A 15,027-nucleotide genomic window follows, 5' to 3' on the forward strand; every position below is an offset into this window, starting at 1 on the left:
CAAGAGACAAAGCAGCAGCCTGTTAACTGCAGGTGGCACATCATGGCTCCAAAACAGCGTACAAATACCTCAAGGAAAAAATCTCTGTGTTTTTGTTTTGGTCGGGAAACGTGCTCATTGACATGGCAAATAAGCTAAAACACGGAGCGGAGTTGGGTTCGCTGGAATATTTACAGGCGTCAGTTTGTTTTCAAAAATCGTAAGTGACTTTGTTAAGTAGCTTTGTGAGTAAACGTGACCGTTTAGGCAACATATTCTGCTGTATGCATGCAATATATAACAGAATGTCAACAAAACAATCACGGACCTCGATGTCGAGTGGTGAATGGTAAGTGTTAAAAAAAAATCTGTTGACGTATCATCCAACGTAATTTAAAAGTTAATTGTCAACAGGTGAATACAATTACAATGGCTAATCACATACGTTTTGAAATCTTATTCTTAATGTTTGACGCAAGTTGCATTAAAAAGTATAAATAGGTTTCAGAATTGTGTTGTTGTTTTAGAACGTTGCTTTCACAATCATTTAAGAACACTCATATGCATGGACAACGGATTTCATCTTATGAGGTGTGTTACCTTTAACCATATGGATGATGATGTATTTGTGCAAATTTTGTGATTGCTCTCTGAAGACAGTTAAGGGATATGTTAATCATCAAATCGTACACAGACATGAAGCAAATGCTCAGTTTCCATGTTGCTTCCCAGAATGCAAATGTAAATTCTCAAAATACAATGCTCTCAAAGCTCATGTTTATCGCCATCACAAAAGACCACATACTCATTTTGATGATTCGACGGGCACGTTTGTTTGCAACAATACAGACTGTCAACAACAATTTACAGACATGAACAATGTCCTTTCTCATCTCAGGTCACATTTAGCCAAGGGAGAGGTGGTGTGTTGTCCTTTTGAAAAATGTGACAAAAAATTCAGTTTAAGATCAAGTTTCACTGCCCATGTTTCACGAAAGCACAGGACTTCTACATTTGCACAATTACGGATTATGGATACTTTATCTGAGCAACCTTCTTCAGCATTTTTTGATGTTACTGAGGAGGAGGTTGATGAAAGTGAATTCACAGACTCCCTGACGAAATGTAACGCAAAGTCATTGTACATGAAAAATCTCTGCCTGTTTTATATGCAGCTACAAGCAAAATACCTGGTGCCATCGTCAACCATTCAGATGATTGTGGAGGAATTCAGTGGTTTAAATTATATCTGTTATCAGTACACACAGAAGATGTTCAGGGAAATACTCAAGTCAAAAACGGCCCTCTCACAATGTGAGATTGAATCTGTGGTGCAGACTTTGCAAGGCCAAGATTTACATTCAGCTTGTAATTCATTACTTTCCACAGAATACCAAAGAAGACAGTATTATCAGAAAAATTTTTCGTACGTGCATCCACAAAGTATGTGTCTTGGTCGTGATGAGAACCGAAACCAACGTTATGCACAGTATATTCCATTGAAGAACACTTTAAAAACCATGTTAATAGACCCAGTGGTGTGGGAGCAGTGTGCCAGACATCAGCATGTACACTCTTCTGTGTTCTCTGACATCTGTGATGGCTCTGTATTCAAATCCAATGACTTGTTTAAGCAGCCTGAGATTACACTCCAACTTATCTTGTACCAGGATGCCTTTGAGATTGTGAATCCCCTTGGGTCAGCTAAAAAAAGACACAAAATGATTGGAGTGTATTTTACACTTGGCAACTTTGAGCCATTTTACAGATCATGCATTGATAACATTCAGTTATCACTTTTGTGTTATGAGAGAGACTTTAACTATTTTGGTCAAACCAAGATTTTTGCTAAGTTGTTGGCAGATGTCAAAGAACTTGAAGAGCATGGATTTGTGACATCTTCAGGTGACATAGTACGTGCAACAATAGTGACTATTATCGGTGATAATTTGGGGTCCCACTGCATCGGTGGGTACTCACAGAACTTCAGTACTGCCAAGCATTGCTGTAGGTATTGCTTGGTATCTCGCAGTGAACTTCAGAATGTGTGTGTAGACTTTCCCAATCGCACAGTTGAGTCCTATAAGGCGGCAGTGGAAACTCTAAGGATGACCGAAGAAAATGTTGTTAATGGGTTGAAGTTTGACTCCATTTTCAACTCTCTCAAGTATTTTCATGTTGCTCAGCCTGGCCTTCCCCCATGCCTTGGCCACGATTTGTTTGAAGGCGTTGTAGTTATTGATCTTGGCATTTTCTTGGAATACTTTGTAAAAAGGAAGTGGTTTTCATATACACAGCTGAACAGGAGACTTGCACAATTCAAATATGTGGGTTCTGATGCTGGTTCTGCCCCCTCCCAGATATGTGAAAAAGGCAGAAAGTTAGGTGGTCAAGCAGCTGAGAACTGGTGTCTCCTCAGATTTCTTCCTGTCATAATTGGAGACCGAGTAGAGTCACAAGACCCTGTATGGCAACTGACTGTTAAGTTGAAAGAACTGGTTGAGCTAGTGTGTGCTCCCAAGATTACCACAGCACAGATTGCATATCTCAATGTCTTAATACCAGAATATCTGGAAACAAGAAAGGAGCTGTTTCCTGGTGAAAATTTGAAACCAAAACATCATTACATGCTTCACTATACGTCACTCATTTTAAGTCTTGGACCTTTAATTCGTTTGTGGTCATTGAGATTTGAAAGCAAACATTCCTACTTCAAAAGAAGTGTGAGAAGAACACAGAACTTCAAAAATGTATGCAAGACATTGTCACACAACCATCAACTTCTTCAAGCATATCTTCACTCACGGTCCTTTTTTTCACCAAAGCTTAAAAGTGTTGACTTGGCCACATACTCTCCTCATTTGTACAGTGATGCTGTGTGCAAAGCTGTTGAGACAAGCTTGCTTAATGAACCAGACTTTGTTTCCACACGTGTAGAATACAAGGGTACCCTGTACAGGAAAGGAAACTTAATTTGCCTTAAATGTGAAGAGGAGTATTCTATTTTACAGTTTGGACAGATTGAGCTGATTTTCGTGAAAGATGATGAGGTGACTTTCCTTGTGACTCCCCGCCCCTCAGTGTATTTGCATGATTATGGACTTTATGAGATTTTGTCTGCGACAAAGGAATTAATTTGTGTAAAAGCTGAGGAATGTCTGGATTATTATCCCTTAAATGAGTACAGTTTTATGGGACTGAAGGTCATTACTCTGAAGCACAGCGTTGTTCATCTGTAAAAAGGATAAACCGTCCTCTCCCAACAGAAATGGATGCATTGTTGACTTTTATTGAGAATGTGTTCCCAAACCCTATAACTTCAAAGCTAGCCATAGAGGGTTTGAACAGACTAGGTGTGGAGACCATAGATGACCTACAGTTTTTGAAAGATGATGATCTAGGTGGCTTTCTGAGACCGATTGAAGCAAGAAAACTAATAGCTCAAATCCCAAGTAAGTTTTCAAATCAATGGTTGTTTTTACATATACACTAGTCAACATTTGAAGCGGATCAAAAAGTTCATTAAGTTCACAAGAACAGGTATTGGTTTTAAGACAACTATTATGAAAGGTTTGATCCACTTGAAATGTTGACTTGTGTACATGCATATAATTAGATGAAACAACACCCCAGTCTCTTTCATTCTGTACTTTGTTAGCTGTACTCTTTACTTGTATTACAGTATGTCAATGTGTTTCTTGTTTCTGCAGTATGGTTTTTAATGCAGTTTTTTGTTTATGCCATGTAGATATTGCCTCCACTCTGCAAAACACTGCCAATGATTTGTCTGCTGAATACAATTCTAATGCATCAGGTTCACCTGCTCCTGGATGCTCAGTTTCACCATCCAGCTCTTCAAGTGGAAGACGTGAGTAAAACGCTGATACAACATTAAACAACCCACAAAGCCCCATGCCATCTCTGTTTGTCCGTTATTAAACTTCAATAAATCTGCAGCTTGGGAATAGGCAATTTTGCCAAAAAATTACAGCTGCATGAAAAGTGTTTATCCTGTAACCTGTGGACATTGGCTTATCTTCTAGGTGACAGTAGCTGTGAAACTTCGTTTTATGACCATGACTGGCATTATAGTTTTGATGTTCCATGGCAAAAAATGCCAGCAAGTTTTATGGGAAAGTTGCAAAATGGCGAAAGGCCAAGTTGCTCTGAGAGAAGACAGTTGGTCCGCATTGTTGCTTCTGAGATCCTGGAAGTCAGCAAATGTCCAGCAAAAAAACATGTATCAGAAATAGCCCGACAAATGGTGATTGCATACCCAAAGTCTTTCAGAGATGAGATTAATTCCCAGGTTGTAGGAAGTGGATATGATTCTCTCCTCAAACAACTGGTGTGTAGAATTGACAATTTGAAAAGAGCAAAAGCTATTAGTATACCACTTTGTGGTACTCTAGAAGTATCAACAAAGAAACGAAAATTGTTATATGGTTGTATAAATTCTGATCCACAACTGCTAGTTGGAGAAACATCCGAATTGCAGCAGGAAAAGAAAGAGAAGTTGGTAGTAATGTTTCAAAATAATGAAAGTGATGTAAAGACAATCTATGACTTAATGACTTCTACATACACCCCTCAAAGAAACAGCATCCAATCTGGAAAGGAAACCAAAGATTTACTTGATGAGTGGCCATATCTTTTTCAGCCAGCAGGAATGAAAGCACACTTTAAAGAGCTCACTGGCATTGACATAAACAACAGCTTTGAAGAATCTGCTTCCAGTAAGTTCAGAAGAATATTGGACTACTTTCAATTTCAGTGCACAGAAAGAGCAAGCAGAGCAGGGAGAATCCTCACAAAGTATAGAGCTGGAGGGGATCATGTTTGTGGGGCCGTGATGTTGCTGCTAACCCATTTCAAAAATGACCAAGACCACTTTCTTGTGATGGTAGAAGACACCTCTGTTCCAAGTGATATATGCTCAGAACAGCTTCCAGCAACACCATGTATAGTAGTGTGTGGTGGGTATTATTTACTATGATCTTGCAACACAATAATTCCTGGTTTTGGGTGATCAGAACTCACATTCTGTTAAATATTATGTCTTACTGATTTTGTGTTTGTTCAAAGGAGAGAACCCACTGACAGCCAGTGTGTACATGGTAGCAGTAGACCAGATGATTGTAAATGACCATCTCTTGAGTTTTACAGAAGCCCTGTATCTGATGTTCTCTCTTTACTATATATTGAACATCAGTTACCCTGTAGAACTGGGAGCCACACTAGAATTCTTGCAAAGGTATTTCATAGACTGCATTCCTTTGGTTAAGAAGCATACAACAATTATTTAAGGATATTGTTTGTGTTGTGTTTTAAAGGTGCATCTTTAGGATAAATCCTCATAAAGGTACCAAGGTGGAAAAGAGAGAGAAAAAGAGAGCGTACTCTGTCAACCCCAGAGTATTGAGTCTGACATCAAAAATTGCTGCATTTGATTGGGGAGAGTAACAGGTATAGAAGCTCTGTTGTCTTGTATAGTAGTGGTAGACTACATCTTCTGTGTTTATCATTCATCGATGATAAAGTGGACCAAAGGACAATCATTTTTAGAATTAACTCCAATAAATGTGATTTAATTGTCTGTGGCCAAAACTGAGAGTATTTGGTTAAGGCTTGTTGCTGTCTCTGCTCTTCTTTTGGTTTGGGTTTTAATTGTAACTGTTTGTGTCCCCACAGATGTGGTCTTTCAGAAGATTGACATTTCGCTGAAGAACAGGACAGACCGACTTTTTGTACTTCAGTGCAGCGCTTTGTTGCTTAAATCATTTTTATTACCTTGTGACGTGATTAGGATTTAGTTTAAATTTATTTATTTATTTGATTGGGACAGTGCATGTTAATGAACAAACATGGAATACATGCATGTAAACATGCTGGATTGTAGCCAAAGGCTAATTTCCATCCGTAGTCCCACGGGCTAAAATCACACTGGTCACAAAACATTACATAATAAAATTTACATCTACAGTTAGTACATCGTTTATCAATAAATTAGCTAAAGCCCCATATACAATATTCACATAATACTTGAAAATTCATTCAACTTCAAAATTATCAGAATCCAGGCCCAGTGTTTTTGTTTCTTTTAAACTGAACACATTTGTGTTCTGAAACATGCTTTATCCATTTTCTCCATGTGACATGTTCAGGATTATCAGAATTAATGTCGATTATTTTTTTTTTTATTTATTTTTTTTTTTTTTTAATTGAACAAATTTGTTTTCTAAAACATGACTTTTGCTGGGAAGTGTTTTTCCATTGTTTGATCTTGAAGGTTTGCTATATAATAAAAAGCTGAAGTTACTCTGGCTACCATAATTTATTGTATAACATTTTACAAAAATTTGTGTTTCAAGAGTATTTTTAATTAGTTTTTAGCATTACTTCTGTCACACAGTATACAAAGATGTCCCTCTACATTTGGTTTAAATGAATAAATTCACTAGAAAAAGATTATGGCATGAAAACATGTAAGCCCAGATTTGCTAACTATTTGTGGCAGTGCACACTTTCTGAATGTGTCAGGGTTTTCAGAAGACATGATAGAAAGGCATGTACAGTGATTAATGCATCTTTATTGGATATGCATTTGTAGGAAATTTCCTTTATGAAAGCGTCCCTTAACCCTTTTTGTGCCTGACCTGCCAGTAATGGTTGCTAATTGCACTTATTTTTTATTTGGTCATTATGGAAGGGAGCTGCTGCAATTCTGTTCTTGCACATTGATAGTTTACTCGTAGAAAACATTCAAATTCATCCTGAAGTTAGTTGTATTTTCTCTGCCAAAAACAATATTAGCACATTTTAAGTTAAGATGCTTGCTATTTACCTTTAATGTGATAAAACTGAAAATCTGTCTTGTACTCTCAGGTTGTATAACTTTCTTTGTGGTTAGCAGAACAAATTAATTTATTTTGACTAATGTACACCGAGGAAGTTTAAGAACCACTGGCTTATAGATTTGGCTTTTTTGTGATAAAAAAAAGCCATTTATTTGCAATGAAAATTTAGAAAATGTTTGAAAAGTGGAAATAAAGTGCTTTATTAAGAGAAGAGTGTTTATTAAAAATAAAGTATTTATTGGGTAGGCTTAGGGGTCGGTGTAGAATGGCTTTTATTCTCACAACAATGTAGCATCCATTTAACAATTTTAATAAATATAATCATTTGCACTCTGATAATTATTGGATCCTGCTAATCTACAAAAATAGTAAGGTGCAACTATCTGCCGATATAGATAGCATCTAATTAGTATTTACACTTACTGCAAATTTGATAATTATATTTATTAAATGAAAATTATTTACACCTAATGTAAATAGCATTACGTAAAAATTAATTGGGTTGTAGCTCGTTGTCTAGGTGACTGTGATTTTAAATAGGTGTCGTTTGTGTTTTAACGTTTAGCTCAAGAATAGGGAAGTTCGAATAGCCTATGTGAATATTACCAACTTCACTAAACTCCTTCTTGAGTTAAGAACTGACCACATTTCTTTATATTTGAGTCCAAGTTCAAACACTATGAAACGCTCCATTAACGTATACGGAGCTCTGAAACACTGCCAGCGGGACATTAAACAGGAAGTGTCTGTCCGAGCTCAAAACAGGTTTTACGTGGGAACGCAAAGTTTCTCGGGGGAAGGCAAAAGATTTGCAAAAAAATTTCCACCACCACGTCCCTTTGAGGGCTCCGTAGTAAATAGCATCTACTGCTGGTTATTTCGGATTTTGATATGGAAATCATGACAATTAGCTTACCTTAACAATAAATGGTTTTCCAGAAGTGGTGTAACAAGTGGGTTGGACAGGAGTGTGTGTTTGGATGGGGATACCAATAAGTTAAACGCATACTCGAAATGTGACCTCTTTAACCCATCCCAGTGAGTGGTGAGCACACACAGTGCAGGGAGCAATTAGGATAAATCGCAACACGCTGGCCGTGAGACTCGAACCGGCAACTCTTGGGTTACAAGCCCGACTCTCTAACCACTAAGCTACAACTGACCCCACAGTAATAAAATGCTCTAACAGCCACAAGAGAAAACTGATGCCTTTCACCATTAACCACAGCGGCAAAAAAAAAACAAAAAAAAAAAAACAACAGGTTTTATAAACAACACACGAACATTAACAAACGAACGATATGTATGATATGCATAACAACAATAGTAGACAATAGTAGGCTAAATGCTGACTATAAATCAAGGAAACAACATCACCAATGGATCACCAATAAAGTTTAGAAAAGATGCGCAATTTAACCTAATGTCTTCAGTGGCACGGGCACTAATGTGGAAGCCTCGTTTATTTGATGTTTGTTTCAAAGTCCTTGGTTCGAATCTGTATTTTATACCTTTTGGTATCACAAATCACATCGAAAAGGCATTTATTTTCAACAAAAATGAAGTAGAAATAAAGTGTCTAACGAGTGTTTAATAAAACACTTTATACTATTATTGCATCCTGTTAATGTACACAATTACTGAGATGCAAACAGAATCTGCCAAAATATAGAATATAGCATCTAATTACTATTTACACTTATTGCAAACTTTCGCGACATTTACATGATGTAAATAGAATATATAGCTATTTGTTTTTAGTGTAAATCACAACTGTTGCTTTTTGCACTTAGTGCATAGTCACTGCCTAATTCAACTGGAAAAATGTAGGCTATATTTGGTGTTAATGTATGCATTTTTAGTGGAATTTCACCATTCTGATGAAAATGAGAAATGACTGTGAAATTCTACTGGTTTTCTCTGTAAAACTAAATTTTTTTCAACTCTGACCAAAACATATACAGGAATGTTTTTTTAAGGACATGTCAGGATAACAATAGACAACAATTACTGTTATTTAAAGGAAAATGTAATTTTTTTGCAGTAACAAATTTAAATAGTTAAAAAACAGGGAAAATGTATGTTAGATGTAAAAGTTAGCATTTTTATGGAATTTCACAGTTCTGGTCAAAATGTCATAATACTGTTAAATTCTACCGTTTTTTTCTGTAAAAATACATTTATTTTTTACAGTGTGGAGCATACACTCAGAGACCATAGTGAGAACAGCCCGTAAGCCTCTCTACTTCCTGCGGAGGTTGAAGAGGTTTGGCATCTCCTATAACATTATAATAAATTTCTACCGCTGCACTATAGAGAGCATTCTGACCGGCTGCATCACTGTATGGTTCTTCAGCGAGTGTTGAGAACAGCAGAGCTCATCATTGGACATAAACTTCCAGCCTTAAGTTTATTTATTGCAACTGCACTGCCACTTTAATTTTCTTTCATGTAGCTCTGCAACACTCTACAATGACATTTTAGACAATGCTCGACCCAAATATTCCTATATATATTCCAAATATTCCTATACTAGTACCTCTTAAGGACTTATAAGGACTACTTATAACTCTTAACACTGTCTACCCTTATTTTATCTGTTACTGCGACTTATTTGTATGTAATGCTCTGTCTGTGTCTGTTCTGCCTGTGGTCACTGAAGTCACTCAAAATCTCAGTGCCCTCCATGTACGACTATGTCTGTTTATGTCTTGTCATTGTCACTGTATGTCTGAGCCTCGTCACAAGCATTAAATGCCCAGTTTTCCCCAGTGTTAACTATGCAAATGATAAATAAATGCCTCTTGACTCTGGAATCTGCATCTGGAATAGGATTTAGACGTATTTACACAGTTTGAAGTATCTCAGAGGGGACATGGATGCATTTAAACAGCAGTTACAGATGAAAAAAATAGGCCTATGGTTTTGTTTGTTTTTTAACATAAAACATTGAATACTGCTATTTTAAATAATTTAAAACATGAAAAAATTTTCGAAATATGAAATTAAAACTAGTGGCAGCAAGTGACTGTTAATGCGTGAGTCATTGAGATTCAACTGATTCATTCAAAAGGCTGATTCATTCAGGAGCATAGCATTTGACTGTGTTAATGAGTGAATCATTGAATCTTTTTGATCAACCGATAATAAGTAAACAAAATGTATCCAATAAGTCAACTTATTTTCGTCCACAAAATTGAGCAAATACAAGCAATTTTATGTCTAAAATGTAAATTATTGCTTTACTGAACTTGAATAAAATGATTATTAAATGTTATCATACTGATATCTGCAGAAAAACTACTCTTTGTGTGATATTAAGTTAACTATATTACATTCTATAAAAATAAAAAGCATATAGAATCATTTTTGCCTTCTACAATTTAGAATGCCTGGAATTTAAATTTTAAATAGACTAATAAATCAATGTACGTGTTCTCTGTGTGTGATTTGGTGATACTTGATCATGTCAGATTGCACATCATTAAAACAAGATTGTATATGTATATGTAAAATGTATATGTATAAATTAATATGTATAATATTAATGATATACAAATATAAATATATATATATACTGTACATATAAATATATATTTTAAATATATACATATATGTTTGTGTATTTATATCTATGTAATAAATATACACAGTACACACACATATAGTATGTAAACATTATTGCAAACATATTTTGAATGTGGTTAATTGCGATTAATCATTTTGCATACATATTAGTAGTTAATTCATTTCTTTATTTGTTTAAACATAATAGTACTTTAATTTATTACCATAAACTATTTCACAATTCAGTCCAAGAGCAAATCAGTCTTAGAATTAGGACATAATTGATTTCAAGTGGTCATTCACACTCAATAGCTAAAATGAATCAAAAGTTAGATTTTTATTTTTTTTTCTGTTGAGGCCTTAATCCTAAAAACCAATTGTCCAAATGTAAGGGGGGAACTATGCTATTAGTCCATTTTAGTATTTTTTTAGGATTATTTTATCAGTATTACTGGATGTTTATTTAGATAATTGGTCAGTTCTCAGAACCTGATCTACACCTAACAAAAAGAGTCTCTTTGTCAATGGTTTTACATGCAATTACACTACATCACAGTGAGAAGAATGCAATATGTTTGGGAATGCCAAAGCTATGAAATTGAAGGGTAGGCACTGTCACAGAAACAGTCCAAGATTAAGAGGCAGTCAGACACAAAAGCTTTGCACAGTTCAAGTGCATAACGATACTGTCTCTCACTTTTGTGTCAATAGTAGGTATTATAATTGAGCCACCTTCTGGCATTCTCTACCTCTTCACTAATGAGAACATTCCCTTATTATTTTCTGCCTCAAGACTATGGTGTGGTTGTGTAACATACATCTGCAGTCAAGCACTAAAATTAAAGCTGATGGAGTAACACTTGAACAAATCTTGTCTTAATTTACATGGACAGCATACAGCTGTTCAGGACAGCTTAGTGTGTCTTAATTTAACATGTCCTGATTTTACATCTCTTGACAGGAGGTCATAGTGATATTGAATCACATTGCTTCCTTATTTGTTTGTTGAGAAATGTCTTAAAGGAACAGTACACCCCAAAAATAATGATGTCGTTATTTAGAGTACTGCCTCAAACTTTTTATGACAATGACCTCCTTCCATGGAACACAAAAGAAAAAACGTTGTACAATGTACTGGTTGCTCTTTTAATATGCAGTTACGATGAATGAGGAGTGAAGATTTCAAGCTTCAAAAAGGAGGCAAAATCACCATACACAAATTATAAAAGTGGCACGACATGTGCACTATATTTCAAGTCTTTTGAAGTAAAACAAGTTTTGTTTGTGTATGTGTGTGTTTGTGTGTGCAAAACATACCAGAATACAAATTGTAATGTATTCAAATGGATTCTTAAAGGGAAAGTTCAAACCAAAGAATTGACGGTAACCATTGACGTCGATAGCTACCAGCAGCTGTTACCAACATTCTTCAAAAAATATTTTGCACACAATGAAAAAAGAAACTTGAGGTTAAACTTGAAGTAAATGATGACAATTTCATTTTTGGAATTATTTTCAAGAATTCAAGAATGATCATATAAAATCATATAAATTGTGCCTGAAAAAAGGAAAGCAATCACATTTTTTCAGTTATTTACTGTATATTTATCATGGAGCCATGCATTATTTGTTAAGAAATACATTCTAGTACTGTGTTAAAGCTTGATCCTTACTTATGTAAGATCAGGAAAATTAATAACCCAAGCCCAAAAAACAAAAGACGCCTCTTCTTGAAAATGTAATCTTTTACATCACTCATTTATTTTGGTTTAGCTGAATCACAGTGGCAGATGGTGGAGATAAAGACTTGACTCAAGAAAGCAGCTGATCTCATGTTTTGAAAACCAGGAGATCATGTCCTCTCACTTCAGTCTAAGTGTGGCCCCAGAGACCGGCTATTTTTTGTCACCATGTTCTGATAGGTTCCCATGGGCCCATTCGTCTGCCTCTCCTAAAAACAGCTCTGCTTATGTTGACATAACCTCTGTCTTTGGAAACAAACTCCTCATCAGAGGCAAAAACCTCACAAACGATTTCAGGGAAGAAACTTTTGACAGGACTTTAATACGAACCGGTAACAAATTTGCTGAACCATCAGCTAGCGAAAAGCTTTGTCCCTTGAGGCCTCGCTATTGCTTTGTAGTCACTGGAACAGTCTGCAAACTCGACAAAATCAATCCCATAGTTTCACTTCACTTTTAATTTTATGAACTAGCCACACATATCATCTTACATTATTTTGTGATATATTTTATGTAATCCGTCTACAGTAATATCTTACTTTCAGATCCCTTTCACCTCAGTAGTCGGCTTTTGTTCCTCAGCGGCTGCAATAAAGAATGTCATCTCGAAATGATCGTTTATCATGTAGATTAGACTCCATATGCAGAGTATTCTTCTGGCCATGTTTAATGTATCTATGTCTTGCAGTATGTGTGGGTATCCATGCCATCACTGCAACATGTTCAAGCTTGTCTCAGTCCTAAGGGCCAACACAGAAGCCTATGGTTTTTAGAATGGAGCAAAGATGGGACTCTTGTGTGTTTCTGCGTTACCTCATATACACTAAAAAAGCAGTTCATACATACAACTTCATATGAGCGTATTTTAGATTTTCTCAATTAAAATGTTTGTGTTAAAGTCATGTGATCCAACCAATATGATAAATATAAAAGAAAATAATGTGGTGTGACTCCTCAAAAACGTATTTAAAATATTTAGAAATTAATGATTTATTATGATATTTGTAACAAAGATTCCCTTCAAGTACTTATTTATTCATTTGTAAATAATAATGGTCACACTTTATTTTAAGGTCCAATTCTCGCTTTTAACAAACCATTAACTATGACTAATCAATACTCAATACTAATTTGATGATTATTAATAGGTAATTGTTAAGTTTAGCTATTGGGTTGGATTAGGGATGTAGGACATGGTCATGCAGAATATGCACTTTATATGTATTAATAAACAGCTAATATGTTATTGTAATGTATATATAAGGTGTAAGGTATTACACTTTACATATTGTATTTTCCCCGAACTAGAAAATACAAAAAAACATCCAAACCAAGTTAAGATTAACAATTTAATTGAGGTTCAACAAATAAAAAACAGATGTAATATGGATAAACAAATGATAAAGCTTGGCTTATTGAATATCAGATCCCTTTCTACGAAAACACTTTTTGTAAATAATATGATCACTGATCATAATATAGATGTACTCTGTTTGACAGAAACCTGGCTAAAACCTGATGATTACATTATTTTAAATGAGTCCACCCCCCAAGATTACTGTTATAAACATGAGTCACGTCTAAAAGACAAAGGGGGAGGAGTTGATTCAATTTATAACAACGTTTTCAGGATTTCTTAGAGGGCAGGCTTCAAGTATAACTCGTTTGAAGTAATGGTGCTACATATAACATTATCCAGAGAAACAAATGTTAATGATAAATCGTCTGTTATTTTTGTACTGGCTACTGTATACAGGCCACCAGGGCACCATACAGACTTTATTAAAGAGTTTGGTGATTTTACATCCGAGTTAGTTCTGGCTGCAGATAAAGATTTAATAGTTGGTGATTTTAATATCCATGTCGATAATGAAAAAGATGCATTGGGATCAGCATTTATAGACATTCTGAACTTTATTGGTGTTAGACAACACGTTTCAGGACCTACTCATTGTCGAAATCATACTCTAGATTTATGTACATAAATTGATGTTGATAGTGTTTAAATTATTCAGCCAAGTGATGATATCTCAGATCATTATTTAGTTCTGTGCAAACTTCATATAGCCAAAATTGTAAATTCTACTTCTTTTTACAAGTATGGAAGAACCATCACTTCTACCACAAAAGACTGCTTTTTAAGTTATCTTCCTGATGTATCCAAATTCCTAGGCATATCCAAAACCTCAGAACAACTTGATGATGTAACAGAAACTATGGACTCTCTCTTTTCTAGCACTTTAAATAAAGTTGCTCCTTTACGCTTAAGGAAAGTTAAGGAAAACAGTTTGACACCATGGAATAATGAGCATACTCGGACCCTAAAGAGAGCAGCCCGAAAATGGAGCGCAGCTGGAGGAAAACAAAACTAGAGGTATTTCGTATTGCTTGGCGGGAAAGTAACCTATCCTACAGAAAAGCATTAAAAAATGCTAAATCCGATTACTTTTCTTCTCTTTTAGAAGAAAACAAACATAACCCCAGGTATTTATTCAGTACAGTGGCTAAATTAACGCTAAATAAAGCCTCAACAAGTGTTGACATTTCCCAACACCACAGCAGTAATGACTTTATGAACTACTTTACTTCTAAAATCGATACTATTAGAGATTAAATTGCAACCATTCAGCCGTCAGCTACAGTATCACATCAGACAGTGCACTATATACCCCCTGAGGAACAGTTCCACTCTGTAGGAGAGGAAGAATTGTATAAACTTGTTAAATCATCTAAACCAACAACATGTATGTTAGACCCTATACCATCTAAGCTCCTAAAAGAGGTGCTTCCAAAAGTCATAGATCCTCTTCTGACTAGTATTAATTCCTCATTGTCATGAGGATATGTCCCCAAAACCTTCAAATTGGCTGTATTGAGCCTCT

General features: G+C 35.5%; 1 protein-coding gene across 18 annotated transcripts; it reads left to right on the forward strand.

Annotated features, from left to right (window-relative positions):
- The first annotated feature begins 7 nt into the window (after positions 1-7).
- Positions 8-6,297, forward strand: LOC127959100 (uncharacterized). Of its 18 annotated transcripts, none has more exons than XM_052558097.1 (7): positions 8-328; positions 3,728-3,847; positions 4,640-4,715; positions 4,887-4,955; positions 5,065-5,233; positions 5,313-5,445; positions 5,671-6,297. In XM_052558097.1, exons 1-6 carry the CDS (start codon positions 326-328, stop codon positions 5,440-5,442), a joined length of 567 nt encoding a protein of 188 aa, XP_052414057.1. In that variant the 5' UTR covers positions 8-325; the 3' UTR covers positions 5,443-5,445; positions 5,671-6,297. The 18 variants fall into 18 exon arrangements, 6 of the variants coding, with proteins under 6 accessions (XP_052414057.1, XP_052414053.1, XP_052414055.1 ...); XM_052558094.1 differs by lacking the exon at positions 8-328 and adding an exon at positions 360-3,431 and having other exon boundaries at positions 4,023-4,715; XR_008154202.1 differs by having other exon boundaries at positions 15-199; positions 4,640-4,955.
- Positions 6,298-15,027: the final 8,730 nt, after the last annotated feature.

Source organism: Carassius gibelio, chromosome B6, assembly GCF_023724105.1.
Source record: "Carassius gibelio isolate Cgi1373 ecotype wild population from Czech Republic chromosome B6, carGib1.2-hapl.c, whole genome shotgun sequence".
Taxonomy (NCBI): Eukaryota; Metazoa; Chordata; class Actinopteri; order Cypriniformes; family Cyprinidae; genus Carassius; species Carassius gibelio.

Coding starts and splice junctions, on each gene's coding strand:
- LOC127959100 (XM_052558092.1), top strand. CDS start 3,248: ATGGATGCATTGTTGACTTTTATTGAGAATGTGTTCCCAAACCCTATA. Junction 4,956..5,064: donor ACCATGTATAGTAGTGTGTG/GTGGGTATTATT, acceptor GTTTGTTCAAAG/GAGAGAACCCACTGACAGCC. Junction 5,234..5,312: donor ACACTAGAATTCTTGCAAAG/GTATTTCATAGA, acceptor TGTGTTTTAAAG/GTGCATCTTTAGGATAAATC.